We start from the raw sequence: 27,821 nt of genomic DNA, 5'->3' as shown, positions 1-27,821 counted from the left end.
TATTGTCCAAAAAACTGATTTATTTGCATATTGACCAGCTTGGTTAGTCGCCTTCACTAAAATCAATTTTTTCTTGGTAATGTTATTCATATGTGCGGGGGGGTTCCGTTAATAATATTCCACCTTCGATCATTGCTTTCCGAAGCCGCTGCACCTAGAAAACAAAAGAGATATAATTGGAATTGTTGCTTGCAATAAGACAAAGCAATCTGCATACATACAAAAAACAAAAAAACAAAAAACAAAAACACACTATAATAATCATTTACTTAATTATATGCTTAGTATTGCTATAAATGTATTATTGTTATACAGGATGCTGAGAAATAGTTTCAGCTAAAAGGAAACTGAAAGTTTTACTGCATGAAACGTTAAAAAAAAAAAAAAAAAAAAAAAACACAGACTGCTTTTACAAATAATCACTGAATATATGACAAAGTATTCTTGGAGCACCATGGATTTTCTAAAAAGCACAGTGGAAGCCTCTCTCTGATAGGAAAAAAGAAATGACAGAGATTGATATAGATATAGATATAGAGATATATATATTTATTTTTTTTACTTGCCAATACATTCCATTTCTTGGAGTACAGGACAAGACACAAGCAGAATATTCATACACCATGGGTTGTAGGTGTGCACCTTCAGGTGATTGGACATTGGTGCCTCCTCTATAACCCTACCCCAATCAGTGAGTGCTCAGTCTTGTAGAGAGATAAAGTAAACAAAGGAATGGAAGGGAGGATGGCCAGTGTCCTGTACTCAGATATGGAATTTACAGGTTAGTCAACATTCATCCTAATTGTACAGTAAGAGACAGGCAGAGTAGAGTATTCATACACCATGGGATGTCCCCCAAGCAATAAACAGAAAGGGTTGGCACCAACGAGGCAAACTGAACCATCCGGTTGAATTTGCCGTCCTGCCATCGCGTGCACACCTGCCGGTCACACCCCCTGTGAGTTCCGGTCGCGGGACCCGCGGACTCGATTGCCCTTGGGGATGCCCTCGATCATCTCACAGGGAAGGAGAATGGGGAGATGCCATTGTAAACAGCATCTCCCCGTTCTGCCTAGCAACAAGTGACACTGATCTCTGCTTCCTGTGATTGGAGCAGAGATCAGTGTTCACTAGCACACAGCTCAGCCCCCCACAGTTAGTAACACACCCCTTAACCCCTACACTGCTACCCCCCTGGTTAACCCCTTCACTGCCAGTGTCATTTACACAGGAATCAGTGCATTTGTATAGCACTGATTGCTGTATAAATGACAATGGTCTCGCCATTACTAGTTAAAAAAAAAAAAATGCCATAAAACTATCCCCTATTTTGTAAACGCTATAAATTTTGCGCAAACCAATCAATCGCTTATTGCGATTTTTTTTCCACCAAAAAGATGTAAAAAGAATACGTATCGGCCTAAACTGAGGACATTTTTTTTTTTTTTTATATATATATTTTTGGGGGATATTTATAATAGCAAAAAATAATTAGTTTTTTTCAAAATTGTCGCTTTTTTTGTTTACAGTGAAAAAAATAAAAACTGCAGAGGTGATCAAATACCACCAAAAGAAAGCTCTATTTGTGTGTGTGTGTGTGTGTGTGTGTGTGTGTGTGTGTGTGTGTGTGTGTGTGTGTGTGTGTGTGTGTGTGTGTGTGTGTGGGGGGGGGGGGGGGGTGTTCCGAGGACATCAATTTTGTTTGGGAGCCACGTTGCACGACCGCAAAATTGTCAGTTAAAGCGACGCAGTGCCGAAACGCAAAAAGTGGTCTGGTCTGAAAGTGGTTAACACAATTCTGATTCAACCGCTGATCTGACACATTCCCTCCCACAATAACTTAATCAGCTGGGAACAGTCACGGGCAATGTGAGTGCCAAATGCACTGATGAGCTTTCAATGTTTAGATATCCTTCATCATCAGTACAGACTAAGCCAGACAGACTGATGAATACATTTATGAACTGCTACTTTTTACATCCAAGATAAATAAGGATGCTTTTAAGCTCAAACAGAACAAATACAGAGACATACAAGTGTACAGTAATATGATAAAACAATAAGGACACTCCTGTGTCTATATTGACATGGCAATATGTGCTGCTTGTTTTTTCACCCGCTGAACCGAGTGTCAACCACAGGAGTTTCCATGTGAGCAACCATGAGATTAATGAGGCTTATTATTCCATATAAAATACATACACACTATTGTAGCTTAGACTGTGCAATTTAATAAACCTTTGCAATAATGATCTATGGTTATTCATTTCAAGGGTTTCCATTTTCTCAGGAAATACAAAAGCTGCACACAAAGAGTGCAATCATGAAATTGTTCTTCATTTAAATCAAGTGTTATGTTTTTATGGAGAAAAAAACCCTCCGAATAATTATAGCACTCTATATTCAGCAGCCAAGAAAAACACTACACACAGCAAGGAAAGGGCATGAACCTTTTGTACCACGAGACCCGTGGTCTAATGACCATGGCAGAGAGACTCACAATACAGAGCCGTGGGAGATCAGTAGATTCATGTTTACAGATCTCTGCTGGACTCGGCTTTCCTAGGCTTGAGACTTCACGTGTGTGCAAACCCCAGCAAAGAAATTCTCTCCTATTTGCTTCATTTGATCTGCTAAATATACCATGGAAGGTTTTTTCATTGTATTTGTTCAATAAGTGCAAATAAATAAATAAATGCCTGATGATTTTGCAAGAAATCTTGTGAGCCAATAACTTCCTGTGCTCTGTATATACAAGGAGGGATTACGGAGATGGTCTTTGTAATGCATCAGAATCAAGTAGGAAGGGCTGACACCGCATAGTTTTGCTATATGTGGTGTCAGCCCTGCCTGCAGAGCCAAAAATATACTGTGCTGGTAAGTCAAAGAGGAAGGCAAGCGCACCGGGCCTATTCTGGCACTCATCTCCTACATGTAAAAATCTATTTTTTTGCTGGAAAGTTTACACAAAACCCCCAAATATTATATATGTTCCTTTTTTTTTTTTTTTTTTTTTTTTTTTTTTAAGCAGAGACAGCGAACCTTGACATCCCAGATGTTTTGGAACTACATTTCCCATGATGCTCAACTACACTGCAGAGTGCATAAGCATCATGGGAAATGTAGTTCCAAAACATCTGGGGTGCCCAGGTTCGTCATCACTGCTCTAGGGAACAAAATGGTGATTGTTGCAAAATTTTACGTCACACGGCATTTGCACAGGAATTTTCAAATGCTTTTTTTGGAAAAAAAAAACAAAGTTTCACGAATTAAAAAAAAAGTAAAGTTAGCCCAATTTTTTTGTATAATGTGAAAGCTGATGTTATGCCGAGTAAATTAGTTAGCTAACATGTCACGCTTTAAAGTTGCACACACTTGTGGAATGGCGCAAAACTTTGGTACTTAAAAATCTCCATAGGCAACACTGATTTTTTTTTTTTTTTTTTTACAGGTTAACAGTTTAAAGTTACAGAGGAAGTCTTGGGCTAGAATTGTTACTCTTGCATGAGGCGATACCTCACATGTGTGATTTGAATGCCATACATATGTGGGCATGCCTTGTGTATGCGTTCGCTTCTGTGCGCGAGCATGTGGGGACAGGGGTCGCTCTCAATTTTTTATTTTATTTAACACTCTTTTATGTCTATTACAAGGAATGGAAACATCCCTTGTAATAAGAATAATGCGGGACAGGTCCTCCTTATGGAGACATGTAGGGTCCATAAGACCGAGGAAAAAAAAAAAAAAAAAAAAAAGTATAGATAGAGAGAGATTATATAGATATAAAAATAATGAAATAATGAACGGTCTCAGCCTTTCCAGCTGAGCCCCCGGCATTGTTTACATCCGCCGGCCTGGACGTGCCCGGGCATCCGAGGGTCATAGAGATTTCTGGTTCCCCAGTCATCTCCATGATCAACTTCCAGTGGCGACTGATTCATTCTCTGGTTCGCTGATCGCACAGGAGCGCTGGTAGAAGCACTGAAGGGTGGCAGGAGGGGTGTCCCCTCCTGTAAGAACAATCAAGCGGCTGAACTATCGCCATGATTGTTCTTACCGTGCACAGAATCACCGGCTGAAAGATATCCTAATGATGCTTGTAGCTGCAGGCTTCAGATATCCCCACTCAGAGTCCAGGACCTCCAGAAGTGTTTGTAAAGGTAGGCGTCTTAATTTAGGCATCTTTGCCCAGCTCCCCCTTATCCTTACCCGAGCCTGATCTTGATCCGGTGCTGTGCCAGAGAGCAGCGGTGCTCTCTCTCCTCAGTGGACGCCATTGTGAATCACAGCCTGTGAGGAGAGCAAAGCACAGCTTGGAATCAACCTCCCCCAAGAGTTCCGTTATAGCAAGTGGCTTGCTATGAGGGCAATCACAAAATACTAAAGCACTTGGGCTTTTACCCACTTCCTGACCAGGCCAGTTTTCACAATACGGCACTGTGTCGCTTTAACTGACAGTTGCGCGGTCGTGCGACGCTGTACCCAAATAAAATCTGTGTCCTTTGTCCGACAATTTTAAATAAAATATATAATTTTTTTTACTTTCTGCTATAAAACATTTCCAATAAAAAAAAAAAAATGTCTTCATAAAATTTAGGCCAATATGCATTCTGCTACATATTTTTTGTAAATGTATTTTTTTTTTAATCAAGCGTACCGTATATACTCGAGTATAAGCCGAGATTTTCAGCCTCTTTTTTGAGGCTGAAAGTGCCCCCCTCGGCTTATACTCGAGTCATCGCTGTCTGCCCGCTCGATCAGCGTGTCGAGCAGACAGACAGCGGCCATTCTATGATTCAAAAGCCGCGCCTCCGGCTCCGCCTTCGCCTGTGATAGGCGGAACACTGAATTTCCCAGCAGCCTGTGTTCCGCCTATCACGGGCATCTTCTCATCCTCGTACTACGGACGAGGATGATACGACGTCCGTGATAGGCGGAACACAGGCTGCTGGGAAATTCAGTGTTCTGCCTATCACAGGCGAAGGAGGAGGCGCGGCTTTTGAATTTTACAATGGCCGCCGACGAAGAGGGCACGGGACGGAGGCAAGGCAAGGCACGGGACAGGACGGGACGGGACGGGACGAAGGCAAGGCACGACACGGGACGGAGGCTCGGGACAAAGGCTCGGGACACAGGTAGGCTGGACACACACACACACACGGATGGAGACACACACACACAGGGATGGATGGATGGATGGAGACACACACACACAGGGATGGATGGATGGATGGATGGATGGAGACACACACACACAGGGATGGATGGATGGATGGATGGAGACACACACACACAGGGATGGATGGATGGATGGATGGAGACACACACACACAGGGATGGATGGATGGATGGATGGAGACACACACACACAGGGATGGATGGATGGATGGATGGAGACACACACACACAGGGATGGATGGACACACACACACACACAGGGATGGATGGACGGACACACAGGGATGGACGGACACACAGGGATGGACGGACACACAGGGATGGACGGACACACAGGGATGGACGGACACACACACAGGGATGGACGGACACACACACAGGGATGGACAGGCATGTCTCACCCTCGGCTTATACACGAGTCAATAAGTTTGCCAGTTTTTTTGGGGGTAAATTGGGGGCCTCGGCTTATATTCGGGTCGGCCTATACTCGAGTATATACGGTATATTGATTGGTTTGCGCAAGTGTTATAGTGTCTATAAAATAAGGGGTAGATTTAGGGACTTTTTTTTATCTTTACTAGTAATGGTGGTGAGCTGTGATTTTTAGCAGGATTGCGGGGGACAAATTTGACACTGAGTGACACTTTTTGGGGACCAGTGACACCAGCACAGTGATCCGTGCTATAAAAATGCAAAGATTACTGTATAAATGACACTGGCAGGGAAGGGGGTAACACCAGTGGCGATCAAAGGGTTAAATGTCCCCCAGGGAGGTGCTTACTGTGTGGGGCAGTGACACACTGAAGGAAAAGAGATCCGCAATTCAGCTTAGCTGAATCACAAGATCTTTCCCTTCCTGATAGATCTGCCGTTTGCCTTGTTCACACAGGCAGATGGCTGATCAGTCTCTCCTATGAAGGGATTGGTGGTTCCCGCTGGGAGCTGTGTGCACCCCCTAAACCGCCAGGAGACAAAGTTACTCTAGGAGAGCTGGACAGGGCCGTAGAAGGTCCTTAACCCATCAGCAGGAACAGGATCTGCTCCTTTGTGCAAGCAGGCACAGGATAAGCACTGCCAAAGCCCTACAAAATGACCTCCAGCAGGCCACTGGTGTGAATGTCTCTGACCAAACAGATTTCATGAGGGTGGCCCCAGGGACTAACACCCTCTAGTGGGTCCTATTCTCACTGCCCAGTACAGTCAAGCTTGATTGATATTTGCCATTGAACACCAGAATTGGAGAAATTGGAGCACGGCAGAGCCAAGACCAGGATCCGCCCAAACTCGCCACAGATGCATTAGAGGAAAAAAAAAACTATTTAACACAAAGTGTATAGGACTAGATGGTATGGAGATATATATGCAATAGTACGCAAATCTGTGACCGATATGTTAGTAGCAAATAAATGAGGAAGAAGGTGTACAAAGAGCCAGACAAGTTACACCAGATTATCTATAAAAAGGCTATAGAATTAGTATGGATCACAAAAAGTGTACCAAAGATGTATTGTGAATATACAAAAAGGCGCAGTAATGAAGATCCATGCAAGATGGATGGTATCCAGCTCAAATGAGCTCTGCAAAGTAATGCAAAAAAATATCTAATTGTTACCAGTATTCTGGTGGAAATCTGTTGTCTGTACCGTGCAAATGGCAGCATGAGACTAAGCTGAGAAGTCAGCCTTTAAAAAAGGCTTCTCTTTGTAAATAGGTGTATCCTCTACAGCTGTGGCTTGAATGAGGTCTGGATCAGAGGGAGGGAGTGCCTGTCGAGTCCCCGGCGCGTAGGCCCACGCCCAGAAGAGTCATCCCGGCAGGGAAGGCCAGGACAAGCATCGGCGCTGGTGATCAGCGTTGTGACGTCATCCACCCGATGGAGGGGGACGGGACATGGCGCCAAGGTGACGGAAGTCCGCAGTGCACAGGAGGCATCATGGCAACGGGCACTGCACCCAGCCACGGGCACCCAATAGAAACACCGACCTCTTCAGACTTATGACAGGGTCGGCCCCTGTGTGCTGAGTGGATGATCCTGGAGAGAAGCCTTGCTCCAATTTCTCTCCCCTACTGTTTTTTCCAGCCAGGATAATACATGGCATCAAACCCTTCCTGTCTTTTTTAATAGGATGCAATACTGGTGATATTTAAAAACATATGGTCAGTGTCAATATTATAACACTGTTATTCTATAGCTCTTGTATCCATGTACAATTTGATTTTTGTTCTCTATTGATTGTAGACCATTAATATTCGTTTTTGAACCACTAGGCCCTGAAGAAGAGATTACTGTCACATAACTTGAAACGTGTTAGGAATCTGTCTCATCTCTCTATTTGACAGAGTCCAGTGGTTGTCTGTATATTTTTTGATACTGCACCTTATTTGTATATGCATCCAAATTGATTTTTATCACCTCCATGATTTTAACTTTTCTAATAAAATAAAGATGTTTTCAACACTGATTGCTAAGAAGTTTCCGCCTTTCAAAGTCCCATAGAGGAAATGGTTTCTGTATTTGTACCAATTCAGGGATGTGGCAGAAACTCCTATCCTACAAATCTTTGGCATAACTGCAAAACCAGAATTGGCAGGTCCTCCACTGGCACTCTGTGCTTTTCACAGATGAGAGCAGGTTCACCCTAAGCACATGTGACAGACGTGAAAGGGTCTAGAGAAGCCGTGGGGAATGTTCTGCTGCCTGTAACATCATTCAGCATGACCAGTTTGGTGGTGGGTTAGTGATGGTCTGGGGGAGGCACAGACCTCTACAAGCTACACAATGGAACCCTGACTGCCATTAGGTGTCGGGATGACCCATTGAAACCAGGACCCATTGACACCATACACTGGTGTCGTGGGTCCTGGTTTCCTCAAATGCTTTTGAAAAATCCAGATACACCACGTCTATGGGCCTTCATTAATCTAGATGGCAACTCACCTCGTCATAGAAGGTTAATAGATTGGATTCGTTCTTGCCAAACCATTACTGCTAATGATACAGTTTTCATTACTAAAATCTTGTATATAGTTCCTTATCTCGTCCAAGAGCCTGCATACTATTGATGTTAGGCTAACTGGTCTGCAATTCCCAGGGATGTATTTTGGCCCATTTTTAAATATTGGTGGTACATTGGCTTTTCTCCAGTCTGCTGGTACCAGTCAGTAGACTATAGGGGTGGAACAGATAGTCACCTATCTGTGATCTGAACGGGTCACCCTGTTCAGATCGGTACACCCCACGATCTGCTCCGCTGCCTTGGCCTTAGGAAAGGCCATGGATTCGGCCTAGCTCCGGAGCGGGGGCCATCTTTGTACACCCAGCAGCCGTTTACAACGTGATCGCTCCGTCAAATGATGGAGCGATCACTTGTAAGCAAACCGGCGTCATGTTCCTCTCTACCCTCTGTGTACTGATGTGTACAGTGGAGGGGAGTGATCGGATGGCAGCAGCGCTGTGGGCTGGATCTGTAGTGCCCACAGCGCTGCTCTGTGACAATTGCAGTCCATCCCTCCATACTCTGCCAATACCCCGCCAATATTACAGTGGGGGAGATTGTGAATATTACAGTGGAGACTATATGGTGGTGGAATTTACAGGTTTTTGCAAATTCAATTATTATTTGCTGATCCGAAAAATGATCCAATCCGTGACTCTGATCCGAGGAACGATCCGTAAGTTTTTTTTATCCGTTGCACCCCTAGTAGGCTGTCAGTAAAAATTAGGAACAATGGTCTGCCTCAATAAGGATTGGTTAATAACCTAATAATCAGAATGTAAAAGCGCTAGAAAAAAATCCTCCTGCCAGATAATGCCATAATGTGAATGGGGTCTTGGACTGATGGTTAGGCCTGTATAGCCGCATGCATCTTAGATTGTTATATAGATTCTGATATGTACTGCTTTTTGATGAAGCAGCTCGGACCCTGAAATGCATAGAGATCATCGATGACCCTCTTCTCCTCCCTCTTTGTATAGAATAAATATTCTTTAAGTATGTAAACAGTAAAAAAAGGACAGACCATATTGGCCCCGTAAAGAATGAGGAAGGACATCTGGTTACAAAGAATGGGGAGATGGCAAAGGTATTGAGTTTATTCTTCTCTTCAGTCTTCACGAGGGAATCGGGAGGGGGGCTTTAGTAATCAAAACTGCAGTGCTTATCCTCATGACACGTCACAGGAAGCACCCTCATGGCTAACGGAGGACAGAATTAGAAATAGAATTAGACTTGGAGAAACTTAACGTTAATAAATCACCGTGACCAGATGGCTTGAACTCGAGGGTACTTGGGGAACTCAGTCAAGTAATTGCCAGACCATTGTTCCTAACCTCTTACCAGAGGTCTGAGTTGCTTGCCAGTGGGAAGCCTGCTGCTTCTGCTGACACAGCGTGATTCTTGAGGAAAGCATGACAAGGTACATGCTCTATCAGCCCCCAATGGTGACTCTTAGGCATGACAATATTAACTCTTTTTTTTTTTTTTTTTTTTTAAAGGAGACATTTCATAAGAAAATCTAAAAATTCCTTAGAAACCTCCACTTACCTTTCCCGCCACAGGGTAAAACCAACAGACCCAATCTTCGCCCCTCACGGTGGGCTCCCTTACAAAACTTTCAGGAACCGGGGACCCTCAGGAAACCCACACCCCTGGACCCATAAAGCACCCCACCAGTAAAAACTTTATGGCTGAAAACACCAAAGCACTGGATCCTGGGGTCCAGCTCTCTAAAAAGAATGTTTATGGGCTAAATCTCGCTTCTTCCGCCACAAGGCCCGGGTACCATTCAATTTGGCCTGAACAGACACTTTGAATGAATCTGGCTGCATATGTAGCCCCAGCAAGGATTGCTCCAGTGGAGCTCAACACAGCACATCTTTACTCGTGACCAACACCTTAGACACTGGCGGAAAAAAAACGGAGGTACTCCCAGTACTGGGAGGGGTTATATAGGGAGACAACTACCTGTTCAGGGTGTGCCAATGTGCATCACCTGAAGGTGGCCTATAAACCACATAGTAATTACTATGGCTCTGTGTCCTGTGATGTACGATTAAGAAACACGGTTTGAATATTGGCCACTTCCTGCTGAACCGCCTGAGATTCGAAGCTTGCTGGAAGAAGACATTGTTGTGCAAATTTTGTATTTTTATGCCAGAGTCTGCTAATGAAGATATCCATTGATGAAACCAGCTTTACAAATAGTTTACTCCTACATACAGGATTGGATGAGCATTTATCTTACCGATTCAGATCGAAATACCCAAGGAATGTCCCGATAGAGCATATATTGTATTCCCGCTTCCAGACAACGTTGAGCTAAAACTCTGCCTACATTTTCACAAGCCATTGCGTCTTTGGTGCTATAGAGATGTTTTTTCATGCACCATTCTCTGGTAGAGGCAGAGAGCACAATGCTGCCATTCGTGTGCTCCACAAATGCGGTAACATGATGTCCAGTGCGTTCCACACGTAACCTGAAAAACACAAATGGAAGAAATTTAAGATGAAGTTATGGTGACAGTAATCAGCTAATGGCCATCTACTGTTGCCATTTGAAATCCGAAAATAAAAAAAAAAAAAAAAAAAAAAAAAACACACACACCTTTCAAAAATACAGTCCAGGAAAAGGCACCGAGCACAGAATTTCAGTGTATACAGCCAAACGCCATACGAAAGCGTATAGTGGAAAAAGATTCACAGTAAGTTACACTGGTATAAGTACAGCAAGTCCTCTGACAGAACAGATAAGCTTCAATTTCAATTTCCAGCTCAGAATAGAAGTAGTCCTGACCCAGACTCCCAGGGTTTGGAGGAGTATAGGATTACAATAATCTGTATAACACTAAATCAAAGAGGTGCCTGGGGAAACCAACCAGGATTCTCACAATCTTTTAAGCTTTGCTGGGCATCCACGGTGGAGGTCTATAAAGCTTATCATATCAAAGTATTCCCCACAGCACATATCCACTCCTCTCCAGGTTGGGGGAAATCTACAGTTTGTGCTGAATGAGCAATTTACAAGCCTGAAACAGCACTTTGGATAAAGCCTCAATCTCATACGATGACAAGATACTATCATCCAATATTCCCAGTATACATGGCTTTGGACTGAAAAAATATTGGAGGATGTCTACTACCGACACCCAGTAGCAATAAAACATGGGACACCGCCAAAGCACATGGATGAGATCTCCATGATTCCTCTTACATTACAGATTGGGTCAGCTGTTGTCATTTAAAAGTCATTTTGATGTCATGCATTTGTAATCCAGGCTTGAAAAAGACCGTCTTTGTGAACTGGAGGATTTTGTGCTTTAAAAGCGGACCTTCAGTCATTTTTTTCAACTTTCCATCCATTAAATCTTCTGCTCTTGTTGTTTTAACTTTGGATAGTAAAACTTTTTTTTCCCTGCCAGTAAATACCTTATACAGCTCACTTCCCATTTGTCTGGAAAAAAAAAAGCCTAGGCTTAGGAAATCATGCACAGCTTGCTCTCTCACTCTTGTGAGTTTGCCAGGAAGGGAGGGGTGAGTCATTTCCCTGTTCTGCCTAGTGCCAGGACACTGATCAGAGCTCCCTGTGATCGGAAGTGGTAATAAGTGTTGTGTCACACATAGCCCCTCCCCCCACAGTTAGAATCACTCCCTAGGACACACTTAGCCCCTACAGCGCCCCCTAGTATTTAATCCCTTCACTACCAGTCACATTTAGACAGTAATCAATGCATTTTTAATCAGACTGATCGCTGCATAAAATGCGAATACCCCCCAAATAACACCAAGTGTCCAATCTGTCCGCTACGTCATCGCAGTTACGATATATAAAAAAAAAAATAAAAAAAAAATTTGTTTTAAATTTTTTTTATTTTTTGCTTATAGTGCAAACAATAAAAACCGCAGAGGTGATCAAATAACACCAAAAGAAAGCTCTATTTGTGGGGGGAAAAAAAAAAAACTAATGTCAATTTTGTTTGGGAGCCACGTCGCACAACTGCGCAATTGTCCGTTAAAAACTGCACAATGCCAAATCACAAAAACGCTCTGGTCTTTTGCCAGCCAAATGGTCTGGGGCTTAAGTGGTTAAGAAACCTATACAAGTATTTGCTAGCTTTAGAAGTTGCAAAATGGCATTACAGATCAATAAATCTACAATTAAAAAAAAGCATGCCTGCATTCCAGGCATATGTCCCTGAACACATATGGTGCTAAAAGCAAGTACTACTGAGTACAGTGTTCAGCTCCACCCAGCGGCAGCACATTTCAGCTTGTCACAGATTTTGGACCTGCGCCTCCCAGGCAAACCTAAATGCCAAGACTGGACGCACCCAGGCTAAACACCTAATGTGCAATAGCCTTAAAAGGCTAAGTTCACTTTTTTTCCCCCTAAATTCCATCTCCCATATGTACCAATATAGCATTAGTGTACTACTTTTGCAAAAATAAAACAGCTTTCCATTAATTCTACATAGGCTTACCTCACTCTCTTTTCATAGCTGTTTAAACAAACTGCTCCATTACTTCTGCCTTACTTCCTGGTCAGACTTTAGGTCATGACACAGGAAGTTGACCAGCTGAGGGTAGATGATGCAAGGTGTGTGCTAATGAGGTCAGCTGGTCAACTCCTTCTTGTGTCATGACCAGGAAGGCAGACGTAATCAAGCAGTGTGTTTAAACAGCTATGAAGAGTGAGGTAAGCAGGTGAAGAAATATAGGAAAAGTGTTTTATTTCTGCAAAAGACGTACATTCATGCTATATTGGTACATAGGGGAGCTGGGATTTAGGAAAACAAAACAAAAAAAAACAAAAAAGAAGAAGGAGGAGAACTTAGTCTTTAAATGCTCAGCTTGTGATTCAGTATCAACCTTTCACCAGTATTTTTTTATTTAATTTTTTTTCTATAAATAAGACCCTCTGTTCTAAAATGATGTACTGCATGCAGCATTAGAGGACAGCAATGCACCCCAAAAAGTTATAGAATATTACTTGCCTCCACTTCCCTGAGAAGGTGAATAAATCCTGCTAATGAGACAATTCAAAGGCCCTTCCACTGCCTGTTTGGCTTATCTCAAAGAAGGTCAAGGAAGAATACTTAAGTAAGGGTTCTATTCAGGTAAAAGAAGAGTATGTATAATTATTATATATATATATATATATATATATATATATATATATATATATATTATTATATAGGTTGGCCGCTGGTCACTGCCAGGCGTTTTAATTTTTTAATCTTTATTTAAAGAATGCTGTTTGTACAGAGTGACAAATTAACACACATACCTCCCTACAATAATCAGATAGACAATGTAAATAACTCTTCGGAGCAGTCCACTTGGAATAGTGAGAAAACATGTATGATTTCATACCATAGTTATATTGGGTCAGGAGAATGGGTCTAAGGACTCCACAGTAGTTGAAGCCTGTAACAGTAGAGAGAACTCCCAATCCTGAAATATGGTTAGTTTTATTGGGCCTGCATAGCCCAATAATTAGGAGTATTAAAGAAAGACAAAGACAACCTGGGAGTTAGTGTGAACTTTCCTTATTTGGCTGAAACCGAACCATTGTATTTTAGGTTACCAAACTTAAATAATGTACTTCAACTAATATGTGGCTCTTGGCCCTGATTTTGCAGGGGCAGTATCAAAAGATTATCGCAATCCAGAGGAATTTTCTCTTTGATAGGAAAGCAGAGTGGTGATAAAAGGTGGCAAAGTGGGATAGAAACAGAAATAAGAAGAGAAAAAAAATAAATAAAAAAAGAAGGGGGGGGGAGATAAAGAGTAAAGGAGTGGTAAGGGGTAGGTACATGGGGGGGGGGGGGGGGGGGTGAAGGGTCCTGATAGGGTCCACAGCCCTATGCTTCAATTTTCCTTGGGACAAGTTATTCAGATGTAGGACTTGTATTAATCCGAGAATGGTTCCAGTGTCCAACGAGTGTTGTGTTCCTCCTCCCCCCTTTCCCCAGGGCAGCTGTAAGATGCTTCATACGCTGTATGTCGCACACACCCTAGAAAACCATTGCGATGCCACCGGTGGAGATTGTTGCTTCCACACATGGTGTTTCAATAAGGATAAGGATGGTGTTTCAATAAGGATTTATGATATCTCTTGCAGGACATAGGGGTTAGGTTTAGGAGCACTGCTGCTGGCTTATCCTGCAGGGAGACATCTGTGATCTTGTGAATGATCTGCAATACCCGCCTCCAGAAAAGGGTAAAGTCTGGGCATTCTCAGAAGATGTGAATTAGTGTGCCAGTTTGATTACCACACCTTCAACACAGTGAGCTATTCCCTGGAAATATTGACGCTAGTACAGACGGAGTCCTATACCAGCACATCAAGATCTTAGAAGTGATATCTTCGTATTTGCTACACAAGGACGACTTATGTGCAAAAAGGAGGATGCGGTTCTTTTGATCTTCAGTGAAGGTAATGTTAAGATCTCTCTCCCATTTCTTCAGATATGGGGGGTCATGTTGAGATATGTGGGCAAGTAAGATGGAGAGAGAGAGCGAGAGAGCGAGATTACCGTACAGGTTCATCTCCCAGGCACAAATGTTCAAAAGACATAGGTTGCCTACGAAAAAAACAGCCATTATCAGGGAGGGATCGAATGAAGTGTGAAAGTTGAGAAATCTTCCACTTACCCAGAATAGAAGAATTAAGGGTGAGATACAGGCCTGTGAGATCAACCCACTCTGAGGGACCAAGAAAAGGGGAGGCTCCAACTAGTCTCTGTTCCAGTTGGAGCCTAAAGGATCTGTCTGAGAGACCTGGTATGAAGTCCGGATGCCCAATTGTGGACGCTAGCGGGGAAGGAAAGATTGCCGTTTCTGCTATCCTGAAATATCTGTGAAGCTCCTGTAGCATGGGTTTGATTAATGGATGTGGGAAGAAAAAAATAAAAGAAAAAATTAAGAAAAAAATCTGGAAAAAAAACGCGACCCACTCCAGAGTAAATCCGCTAGGGGAACTGGCACCGATTCCTGTTCCAGGCAGACCCACAATTTATGTGGTGAATGTCTGCACCAGTCCACAACTCTGTTCATATGAATTGCTGCGTAATACAGGGTGGGATCGGGAAGGTCAACTCCTCCGAATTTTGGTCGCTGTAGTAGTGATCTCCTAAGCCATGGCGGCTTGCCCTGCCAGACGTATTTAACAAATATTGAGCGTAGCTTACGAAAAAAGCTCTGCGATAGCCTAATCGGTAGTGCTTGCAAGAGGTAGAGCAGCCTTGGCACGACGCTCCTCTTTAAAAAGCTACCTCTACCAAACCATGATATTGCCAAGTTCTTCCATCTAAGTCTGAGGAAAAACAGTTCAGAAGAGGCTGGAAATTGAGTTGGTAAATGAGATGCAAGTCAGAGAGAATTTTAGTGCCTAGGTATTGGATAGGGAGACGTTGTTGCTTCAGACTTTTGGAGATTGATTTTAAAATCCGATAGATCACCATATTGGCGAATCTCGGACGCCAGATTGTTTTTAGGATTCATCAAGGTGAAAAAACACGAGGGTTTACAACCCCTTTAAACTGTGTAGGGGGTTTTCACTGTCAGGGCAATAAGGATGTGGAACACTCTTCCACAATCAGTGGTAGCAGCAGAAGTATTGATGGTTTTAAAAGACTCTTGGGTGTGCATCTTAGTGAAGACAATATACAGAGATATGGGGAAAATTATCGACATGAACACACACACACACATTGACCTGGATGAACAAGTATTCAACCTTACCAACTATGTAACAGCTCATTGTTTTCTTTTACAAAAAAGTTTTATTGTCATACATGCCAACAGATCAGGTTTACAACAGAGCAGTGTTATATTCAGTATACATCATAAATCAGGGCCTAATGGCCTTTATCAGTACAAAAGAACCAGGAATGGTGATCCTTAACTAGATTCAGACAAGGGGGGTCTAAAAAGCAGATGAACCTGTGTTAGGGATGTGCAATACACCCTATTGTTACCTGAAGGTTAGCATCCTCGAAAGAAGAGTAAAGAAAAAAAAAAAAAGAGCGTGAGAAAAGGTAGAAATAGAGTCAGCTCATTGTTTTCAATGGGTCTGTACACATGGGAGCACAAGTAAATTAGCACCAGGTTCAGTCAAAAAAAAAAAAAAATAATCTCCATCACTTCTCAGTATTGTGTGAGTATGCAAGTACGCGCGTAAATCACCCCTCCCCTTGTATGCGCTTTTAAATGAACTGAATAAGCTTGCTTGCATAGACTGTTCCTTTTTGTATTTAGCCAAGAAATGATGCATACTTATCCACATATAAAACCAGAAGTACCAAATGGACTAAAATGTTCCCTTATAATAAAATTATTATGCGCTGTTAAAACAGCCAACCGGGCAACAGCATGCTCCCAGAACGGTAGCCGGCAGGATCAATAAGCTCCCGATGCATACTTGCGATCAGGAGCTTTCTGATCATGTATCCGCTGTGACAGGCAATCACAGTGGTTACATGACCCAAATTTGTGGTGCATCGAAATTTTCGGGCCGAAAGAGAAAAGGTGCAGATAAAAGGAACCGAAAATCACGGCTCTGAGAGGGAGCAGTCTGATCCGCCAAGATGACACCCCCGGGTGCCGCCAATTGCGGGGGTGTCATCCTGGCAGCTCAGAGTCCTCCCTCTCTCAGAGCCACGATCTCTGTGTGTCACGGAGCTAAACTGCCAGGCCGCAGTAACAATGTCCCGCCTTCTGTGATAGATGGAACACTGACCCAATGCCGGGACATTGAATCAGTGTGGCGTGATCCCAGCTCCCACTTCCTCCTGGCGCACCGTGGCAGAAGGAAGATCACCTTTTCCCCCTCCCTCACTGCAATCGTCTGGGACATGTCACAGGTCCCAGATGATTGCCCGGCCAGTCACGGCGCGGCTTGTGCATGTGCAGTGGGTGCCCAGCTGTGAAAGCACAGCTGGGCGCCCACAGTTACAATGCCGGCGCTGCAGGGAGGAGGGGGGAGACGAGCGGGTTTTTGTACGCCCACATCGCTGGATCCTGGGACAGGTAAGTGTCTGATTATTAAAAATCAGCAGCTGCAGTATTTGTTGCGGCTGACTAATTTTATTTTATTTTTTTAAAGCAGAACTCTGCTTTAAGTAAGAGATTGCAGACATGATAAAAGAGATGGTCAGAGATTGCATTTTTCTTGAGCTTTTCTTGCACTAAAAAAGGTGCCAATAATGGCCAAACAATAAATTCATATTAATTTAAATTGTTATTATTACAGGGGGCCCCCTACTTACAAACGACTCCTACTTACAAACGGAGGGAGGAAATCTACCTCTAGGAAGGGAAATTCTCTCCTGTAAGAGATAATATGGGAAAAAGGTGTCTCCACTGATGCTTTATCACCAATCCTTGTTTCCCTAATAGCCCAAAATTTTCTAAATCCAATCATTGGGACAGAAAGTGAGGTGAAATCTTCTGTACAGGGGCACAGACAGCTAAACAAATGTTACAGGGGTGATAACCCTTCCCTAGGTTATCCAAAAAGCTTAAAAATAGTTTTTTTGGCTGGAGCTACACTTAAAAAAAAATAAAAAATAAAAAAATTACCTGTTCCGACTTACAAACAGATTCAACTTAAGAACAAACCTACAGTCCCTATCTTGTTTGTAACCCGGGGACCCCCTATAATTAAAAAGTCAAATATATTACAATTATATATAAAAAATGTTTCAAAAACTGTCATTTTCAGCAAAGTGCATTCTGCATTTTCGGTATCAAAATTTACATTCAGTGCAGCCCAATGCCGGCCTCCGCCTCTCGGCTTTTAGAACTCTTAAAGGGCCAGGAGGCGGTCCATGTAAAAGGGGTTAAAGATAGAATTATTATTAAAAGGAAGACTATTTTGTTGACCCCGACGTTGTTACCTATGCCAGTATGCCCTGGTTGGCCACACTGTGCCCCAGCCACGATCCTTAACTGCAAGAGACAGACGTTCCAAGTTACGAGGATTCCGATTGGTGAATTCAGGGTTTACAATTTCGTTTTCATGCGTGTCCACCTCAACTGCTGGAGAGACATGAACACTGGCAGTACTACTGGCTGGACGGATAGCTAAAACAAAAAGAAGAAATGCATTAGATCCTCAGTGATATTTTAAAGCTGAGCAATCGGTGTACAAATTTTGCATTAACGTTTTTCAGTTAGAATTTTTATTTTAAAGAGGAAGTAAACCCTGATGAGTTTACTTCCTCTTTGATTCCCTACAAAGGTAAAGCATAATGGACTACTATGCATCACATAATAGTCCATTATGTGTCACTTACCTGACACAGGAGCCAGCGAAGTCACCGCTGTCATTCGGCGAAGCCGCGATGACGTCACTCCCGCATATACGCGCGAGAGCTGCCACTCGCGGCATATCGCCGTTGACAGCGGTGCGCTCAGTGCGCCGCTGTCTACGGCGCATGCGCCATAGACAGCGGTGCCTGTCTTTCGGTAAATATCTCCTAAACCGTGTAGGTTTAGGAGCTATTTCTTGGACCTACAGGTAAGCCTTAATCTATGCTTACCTGTAGGTCAAAGTTGGTTGTAAGGGTTTACAACCAGTTTAAGGAATTGTTGATTGAGGAAACATCACGGACTGAAGACATAACAAATTATATGTTGGCCCCCCATTTGGAAGTAGCCAGCCTGTCAGCTGGATGATGTTTGAGACATTCTCTGAATATCTGGGAGAAATGCCAGTTCTGCACCTTTTCCGTCCTGATGATATGGATGATTGCACTTCTAGTACTTTTATCAAACTGGAGGAGAGTTTACGATTTCCTCATCTGGTGTTCTGTGATTGGACAAGGGGAGATTGTGATGTTCATATGCCCCTTGTCAAAACTCAGAATGCCTTTTAATCTAACAAAAATAGAAGACATTTTCTGAATGGAGGAGCTGCACTGCAAGCAACCCACTGTCATCGCTATGCTCCAGCCTCTACTGGCTGTTTCCCTGCCAAATCGTCAGTAAAGACGGCTGCATGTAGAAAAACTGTTTTTGAAAGAAAGCAGCAGCAGCCACCGGTAGAACGCACATCATTGGAGATACCTTATTGGGAGTAGATAATACCGTAATAATATTTTTTTCCTATACTGTACCTCAATTTTAGAAGTGCTAACACTTTTCGGGTGGTATGGCTCTTTAAAGTGGCCTGTGCCAGAATTAAAAAAACACTACGGCTAATTTCAGCAGCTTTAACTACACATTTGGAAGATTCAGGTAGTTCTTAAGTGTCACTTTTACAAAGTGGTACTTTACATGCACCAAAATTTAAAAAAAGAATGTACTGTAAATTGGCATACAGAGACAGGCATAGTGCCCGTCTGTATGCTGTGTAGCACAGCGGCATGTTTGTTGCTGCTAACAACTTCCCTCTCCACTTCTCACTATTCATTAAGGATGCTTTTGGCTTCACAGCCAATATAACATGCACTCCCCCCCCCCCCCCTTTAAAATCAGGGGAAAATCGTGGGTGCGTGTTATACGCTGATCCCCCGCCGTTGTGAGCCTCTGGGCGGCTTTCGGCCCCCTACGGCCGTTCACGGCTACCGAGAACTACCGAGCGCCGCCGAGATACACAGGACATCCGGCTATGTAACTCGGCGGCACCATTTTTAAAAGGCAAAGTTGCAAATTAAAGTGACAAGGCTGCAAATTACACTGATAAGGCTGCAATGATGGACAAGGCTGCAGATGGACACTGATAAGGCTGCATTGATGGACAAGGCTGCAGATGGACACTGATAAGGCTGCATTGATGGCATTTAAATGTAAGATTTTTTTTCCTTAAAATTCACTCCTAAACTTGGGGTGCGTGTTATACGCCGATAAATACGGTAGTTTGTTTTTGCCTAAACATTCATTTTAATAGACTTGAGCAGACCAACAACTGGGAAGTTTCCACAGTTTATTCTATTAATACAATTTTTTTTTTTTGCATAGTTTGCCAGCATTACAGTGCAATTTGGAATCACAGGTCAAATTGCAGCGATTCTGCCCACGATCCCAAATCACTAGATGTAAGCAGAGCCTTAGAATTCCTGGCTTAGTTTAAGAGCTTGAACCCATTTTGCCTGCGTCTACACTGAGGAAGGAACATTCACACTGCACACTCCCTCCCCCTTCCTAGTCACTTCGCCTTTCACACCGACAGGCATACAGCCGAGGTTCATCATACTAGGGGTGTGTGGGACCTGATGGGAAACAGGGAGACTACTTCCCCACCATGTCCTCTCCACTTTTGACAGCCCATGACAGTGGGCAGAACCATAGCTGCAGTTCAGTCCAACAGCGGCGTTCAGAACCACCTACTGCTGTGTAGCGACACTCAAAAGTAGGGCAGACCTGATGTGGAACTGGTCTCTCAGCTCTCCATCAGCCCCCGACCACCCAGTGACAAGTCATTATCAGCTGTATCTCCTATTCTTTTCTTTACATTTAGCTTTCAGGCAGGGAATCTCAGGCTGACAGCTGACTGAGGCCAGGGATAGAGCACTGTGTGGGAAGCTGTCCAAGATATGACAGCTTCCCAGGACAGGCATGCCCTGCTCAGAGTACTGGCGCACCTCTGTATACCAGATCAGAGCTGTCCTTAATATGTAACATTACTGACATGTGCGGCAAATTCAGGTAATTCTTCCTACCGCCACTTAAACTACTTGCCACCCATAAGAGGTGTATGGACGTCCTCTGGTTTCAGTGGTTATACCGGAATGGTGCCTGCACCTACAGGCATCATCCCAGTATGATCTTTTCAGCCAGCGATTCCCAGTAAAGAAGAAGTGATTTTAGTGGCTAATTAGCTATGGGAGAGATGAGTAGTTGGTCACTTCTGGTTCAACCTCTGTGCAGTGGATTTGCACATAGCGACCCCGATCCTCCTCTTCTTGGGTCCCTCTTCAGTTCTCCTGGCCCATTCCTCCTGTTGAGTGCCCAAGCAGTAAGCGGCTTGCTATGGGGACACCCAAGCCAAACTGCAGCTACATGTATCTATTCAGACACGGAGCTACGGTTCGGCCCCCTCTCTCTCCCGATTGGCTGACTAACAGCAGCAGGAGCCAATGGCGTCACTGCTGCATCTCAGCCAATCTGGAGGGAAAGTGCTGGACTGTCGAGACACTTGTGGACATTGCTGGAAAGAGATGGGGCTCAAGTATTAGGGGAGCTGCTACACACAGAAGGATTTTTATTTTAGTGCATTAGGATAAATAAAAAATAAAAAAAACTTCTGACTTTACAATCCCTTTAATTGGGAGGTGGCACGTTATCAGGTAAGTGCACACCTGATGGTGGGGGAGCACGAGTACTATTGGATATTAGTATCACAAGGGGGCAAACGCAAAAGGAGGAGTATTGCATGAAGGAAATATCACTGATTGAAAGATTGTTTTTTGATTTACCATTGGGATCTCACTGCAATATAGAGGACTTTAATTTTGGCACTGCACACAATTTTGCACCATTTTGTCTAATAATATATACACACCACTTTGTTGGTATTATTAACCTGTTGGAATCGAGCGCATGCAAACATGGTCTCTTGGCTGACGAGCCTTGGAGCCGAGCAACTGCATATTTGTGTGCATTGCAATAGCGCCAACAGAGCTGTGCCGAGAGCGCGCGCCCCTGACACAGTGACCGGCAGCTCACGGAATGCTCCTGATCGCAAGCAGAGTTTTCCAATCATGTGACCGCCAATCACATGGCCATAAGCCCCTCCATTCCAAAACCCTTAAAGGGCCGATGGGAGTCAGTGCCAAGGGGTAAAGGATGTTTAATAGAAGCATAGCTTCTACACAGGAGTCATTTATGTTGATCACATTAGACACAATCAGTCTATTTGTAGAAGAGGAGCGCGACACAGTTTTTGATTTTCCTAAGATTTCATATGCATGTGGTAGGTGTTATCAGCTCTCAAATTATTACAGATCTATCAAAGCTCACAAGGCTTTGTACATATAGGAATACACAGACACCAACAGCAGATCACACACTATCAGAATCAGCGACCCATCAGATTAGGTAAGTGACATTCCGCCATCTGTGCATGTGTTCCACCTCTACCAGGTTTGCTTATCTGACAGAACATCTTCATTCAGAAGGCAGCGGACATCTTACTACACCCAGCTACATTTTGAATTTCACAGTAATTTTAGCAATAAAGTGAGTGTATATAAATATAGTATATTGATACCTGTGGTACTGTTTGGATGTTACATTTTGAAAGCCTCAAGGTTTAGCGCTGAGCAGTGCGGGGTGTACCAACATGGCCTCCGCCACCTTCCTACTGCTGCCGTCCAGCTTGTTACAAAATGGAACATCCAAACAGCATCAGAGATCCCAATACGTTATATCTATTTATATACGTTCACTTTATCGCTAAAATGACTGTGAAATTCAAGCTATAGCTGGGTGTAGTAAGATGTCCGCTGCCTTCTTCTGACTGCAGGTTGAGCAAACCAGGTATTGGTGCAACACATGCACAGATGACGGAATGTCACCTCCGTTACCTAATCTGACGGGTCGCCGATTGTGGCGGAACACCGGGTGTGTGATCTGCTGCCGGTGTCTTGTCAAATAGCGTCCTCCATCAGATAGTGTCCCCTGCGTACTGCGCATGCGCAGTACACAGGAACACAGATTCCGAAAATTGCCGAGGATGAACGGCGCCTGCGCCGCGAGTCCAGGTTCTATCCCCACTATCCAAGTAGACATAGAGTTAGAATAAAAAAGAGCCAAGCGCAGCGAGGCTGAGCCCGAAGCGTGGCGAGCGAAGCTCGCCCGCGAGGGGCCCACTAAAATTCACAACCCTGTGTCCGCTTGGATGGTGGGGCCACCACCTCCACTCACGGCGCAGGCGCCGTTCAGCTTCAGAGATTTTCCGAAGCTTCGTCCGGAGTGGACACTATGTGATGCCCGGACTCTATACGCCAGAACACCGGTGTCCATGTATTCCTATATGTACAAAGCCCTGCGAATATATATATATATATATATATATATATATATATATATAAAAAAAATCTGTAATAATTTGATAGCAACTACCACATTCTGAACGCGTTACAAAACCCAGGTATGGAGCGCGCACACACACACACACGTTTCCCTCACCGTACTGCAATGTGCACCGGTCATAACAAACATCACCGCCATTAAAAGTAAAAATGTAGTGGGGGGCAGAGCACACAGGCACTGATTCCACCACTGAACACAATGAATCTGAAAACTGTGAGGACTCAGGAGAAAATACCAGTCACCTGGCTGTCTCTGGCAGTGACCCAGGACAGCTATGTATCTCAGGGAAGTCACAATTCTGACTCTTCATACATATTCTCGGACAGGGACTTGGTATAGTGAAGTCAGAGGATCAGCATGACAAGTAGCATTTCCTGGCACAGAGGATATCAGTGGAAGACTCCATGGCCCTCTGAGGACACACAGCTCCTTACCCTGGATGAAAAATCTGCCACGTAGGAGAACGGACATTGCTGTGGGGAACGCCTCCCGATCGTTACCCGGACATCCAGCTGCTCTAATAAACGTCCTCCGGTTAGGGACAGTTCAGGGCGCTGACATGCTTCACACAGGGCACTTCCGGTAACCTTACAATGTCCGCTCAGCGAGCGACCATCTTTGTTAAGGGCGCCTACTTGCTTCCGCACATGCGTTTTATGAAATCCGCTGCACGCTGTGGAGATAGCTGTCTGAGCACAGCGATCTTAGCTAAACAAAGCCATGTGCCGGTACATAGGAGCTTCCAGACAAGTACAAGGGCGGCTGTAATAAAAAATAATAAACAGGTAACTGTTGCTGTGCCTACCCCTTAGAAGTGCAAACCTCCCAACTTTCTGAAATAGGAACGAGGGACGCCTATTAGGAAAAAGCAAGTAGGCATAGGACATGCCCCCTGCCACACTCCCTTAACCCTTCTTAACCAGACCAATTTTCAGCTTTTGGTGCTCTCACACTTTGAATGACAATTACTCAGGCATGTAATACTGTACCATATGACATTTTTGTCCTTTTTTCCTACAGATAGAGCTTTCTTTTGGTGGTATTTAAAGCGGGGTTCCACCCTAAAGAGGAACTTCCGCTGATCGGAACCCTCCTCCCCTTCGGCGTCACAATTGGCACCTTTCAGGGGGGAGGGGGGTGCAGATACCTGTCAAAGACAGGTATTTACACCCACTTCCGGGCATAGACTCCCACGGGAGTCTATGCCTTTTCCTGTCCCTGCGCGCTGTCTGCTGGGACACACACGGGTCCCAGAGACAGCGCGGACAATTCCTATTGCGCTGCGCGACTCGCGCATGCGCAGTAGGGAACCGGAAAGTGAAGCCGCAGCGCTTCACTTCCTGATTCCCTCACCTAAAACGTTATAAATGAAAAAAGACAAAAAAAATTGTAAAAAAAATAAATAATTTTCTTTGTTTCTGTTATAAAATGTAGCAAATTAGTAATTTTTCTTCATAAATTTTTGGCCAAAATTTATACTACTACATATCTTTGGTAAAAACAATCCAAATTGGTTGATATTATTTGGTCTTTGTGAAAGTTATAGAGTCCACAAGCTGTGGTGCCAATCTCTGAAAATTGATCACATCTGATGTACTGATGCCCAATCTCATTTCTTGAGACCCTAACATGCCAGGAAAGTACAAATACCCCATAAATGAAATAAATGACCCCTTTTTGGAAAGCAGACATTCCAAGGTATTTAGTCACTTTTTTCCCACAATTCTTTGCAAAATCAAGATTTTTTGTTTTCACAAAATTGTCATATTTTCAGGTTATTTCTCACACACAGCACATGCATACCACTAATTACACCCCAAAAGACATTCTGCTACTCCTCCTGAGTATGGTGATACCACATGTGTGAGACTTTTACACACCGTGGCCACATACAGAGGCCCAACATGCAGGGAGCACCGTCAGCCGTTAATTACAGTTCTAATTTTTTGACTACCGCTTGCACTTTTGAAGGCCCTGGAGCACCAGGACAATAAAAACGCCCAAAAAATTACCCCATTGTGGAAAGAAAACACCCCAACTTATAATTTATGTGGCATATCGAGTCTTTTATACATGTGTGTCCACCGTCTATGATAAGCGTACCCAATCTTCCTGTTGTCATATACATACAGTTGTGAATGGTATATGGAGTAATCCATCTATCCTAGTCCACCACCACTTTGAAGAGGCGTCTCTCCTAATTTCTTATAATAGTACTGTACATCTGAGAGAGGAAGCCTTGCTTATATATTGTTTGCTCTTCTTGGACTGTTATGCTCATATACCGCTGCCCACTGCCAGCTTGATTTGCCCAGCCTGATGTGCTGCTGCCCAGACTGATGTGTCTCTACCTGCTGCCTAGCTTAATATGCCTCTGCCACTGCCAAGCTTTATGTGCCTCTGCCTGTCGCCCAGCCTAATGTCCCTCTGCCCATCACCCAGCCTAATGTCCCTCTGCCCGTCACCCAGCCTGATGTGCCTCTGCCCATCACCCAGCCAGATGTGCCTCTGCCCATCGCCCAGCCGGATGTGCCTCTGCCCTTGCCCAGCCGGATGTGCCTCTGCCCGTCGCCCAGCCTGATGTGCCTCTGCCCGTCGCCCAGACTGATGTGCCTCTGTCCCTGCCCAGCCTGATAATCCAGTGCCTGTTGATCCAATGACTGCTTTCCAGCCTGCCTCTGATGATCCTTTGACCAAAGAGCGGCTTCATGTTATGGACTCTATGCTTACTGCCCTGCTGGATTGTCCTGTGGAGGGTAGGATTATATCTGCTATTGGGTCTGACACATCCGAGTTTTTGGGTACCTGGTTTGGGTTACCTGTTCTGCCTAAGGTTCTTTTTTCAGTTGCCTCAATTGGGTCCCTCCTACAGTACATTGCTCTGATGGTAGCCACGATTACCTTCATGACCTTGGTAGTGGTGAGCTCCAGGAGAGTGGTAGAGCACCATCTGTGTCTTGCCACAACCCAGATTTCCCGTTTATGACCCTGGCTTGTTACGATCATGATTGTATCCCACACTTTTATGTAAATTTGGTTTAGGTATTCATTTGTTGTGTATCAATGTGGCTATGGTTGCTTGTTTATTACACTGTTTGCCATATTGGAGGTGCATTTACTTTGGTGTATTCACTTACCTTTTAATAAATTACATTATTTGTGCTTGACATTTTCTGTGACAATCCTTCTTTGTTTCTCAGAGAGGGCTCCGACTTGCACCCAAACCCCTCAGTCTTAAGGTCAGCCCCCCCCCAGACTGGGGAGTGCCTCAAAGGCCCAGACAACCAAGTGCTCCATCTCCAGCTTCTTCCAACAACTGACAACTCCTCCCCAGCTGCGCTGACTCAAGGTATTTAAGGAGGCCTGCCAATTCAGGTCGGGGATTGGTCAGGGCTCTTTAGAACACCCCAATCAGCTCCACCTCTCTTCCCCTTACCTCCTCTAGAAGCAGAAGGGAGCTAACCAAAAGATGATACTATCTGTGAGTCACCAACTTACTCTGAGCCACTCCCAGCCCAAACAGATCAAAACAAACAGGTAAGCTATGGCTGATTAAATTTACCTGCACTTACAAAACCTTCTTCTTCTTCTAGCACCTACCTAAAGTAGAGGGTGCTACACCATACTGTTTGGAACTGTTGTGTCAAGTTACTGCAGCTACATTACTAATGTGGGTGATTGGCAATTGTAGCGCCACTTGTTATCTGTTTGTCTGCAACTCAACAACATAATAATTTTGCAACTGTTCCTTGGGCTCTGTGTGCCATTCTTCTAACTTGAGTACTAATTGCCTAGCCCTGACGACATGTGCTATGTCTCTTCTGCAATAATATACACTTACTGCATGCAGTTTTCCATTGATTGTGCACTGAGCTGTGCATATGCAGCTCAGCGTGGATTCCTGACACATAATGAATGTGCCAGAAGAACTGATACCTCAGTGCATTTTGTCGGATGACGTCCCCACTGGCCAATCAAGAGGCTGAAAACTCAGGGAGAAGATGACATTGGCCAGTGGAAGATGTAACACTGGAAGGGGGAGGTGAGTTTTTTGGGGAGTTTAGTTCTGCTTTAAGAGGCTCCTTGTCTGTGCCTATGGAGCTGCTACCTCTGTAGCCAGATGCAGCAAGATGTCGTTTTGTTACTGGGTAAAACGCAGTTGAATCTTCATTGCTAGCGATGGTAGCACTGTCTCGCTGTCTCAGCTACAGTGGGTGCAACTCCACAGGGACAGACAGGCAGCCTCTTATGCTGCGTACACACGATTGGAATTCCGGCCAGAAAAAGACCGATAAGAGCTTTTCATCGGAAAATGCGACCGCGTGTATGCTCCATCAGAATTTAGCTGTTCGAATTTCCGCCAGCCAAAAATTGATAGCATGTTCTCAATTTTCCCGTCGGAAAAACTTTCTATCGGTAATTCTGATCTTGTGTATGCAATTCCAACACGCCAAAAATCACGCATGCTCAGATTCAACTACAAGACAGAAGCTATTGGCTACTGGCTATTGAACTTCCTTTTTCTAGTCACCTCATAAGTGTTGTACGTCACCGCGTTATAAATGATCGGAATGGGATGTGACCCCGTGTAGGCAAGACAGCTTG

General features: G+C 44.1%; 1 protein-coding gene across 1 annotated transcript; it reads right to left on the bottom strand.

Moving 5' to 3' along the window:
• On the bottom strand, positions 1–23,810 carry MRPL18 (mitochondrial ribosomal protein L18). Its single transcript, XM_077472861.1, has 4 exons — positions 23,651–23,810; positions 18,077–18,263; positions 10,423–10,654; positions 1–154 (listed from the first exon to the last, which is right to left on the bottom strand). Exons 1-4 carry the CDS (start codon positions 23,685–23,687, stop codon positions 83–85), a joined length of 528 nt encoding a protein of 175 aa, XP_077328987.1. The 5' UTR covers positions 23,688–23,810; the 3' UTR covers positions 1–82.
• Positions 23,811–27,821: the final 4,011 nt, after the last annotated feature.

Source organism: Lithobates pipiens, unplaced genomic scaffold (genome assembly GCF_037356315.1).
Source record: "Lithobates pipiens isolate NorthernLeopardFrog02 unplaced genomic scaffold, aLitPip1_a1.2 Scaffold_8, whole genome shotgun sequence".
NCBI classification, from domain to species: Eukaryota; Metazoa; Chordata; class Amphibia; order Anura; family Ranidae; genus Lithobates; species Lithobates pipiens.
Note: the sequence above shows the minus strand (reverse complement) of the source record. Positions and strands in the feature narration are given on the sequence as shown.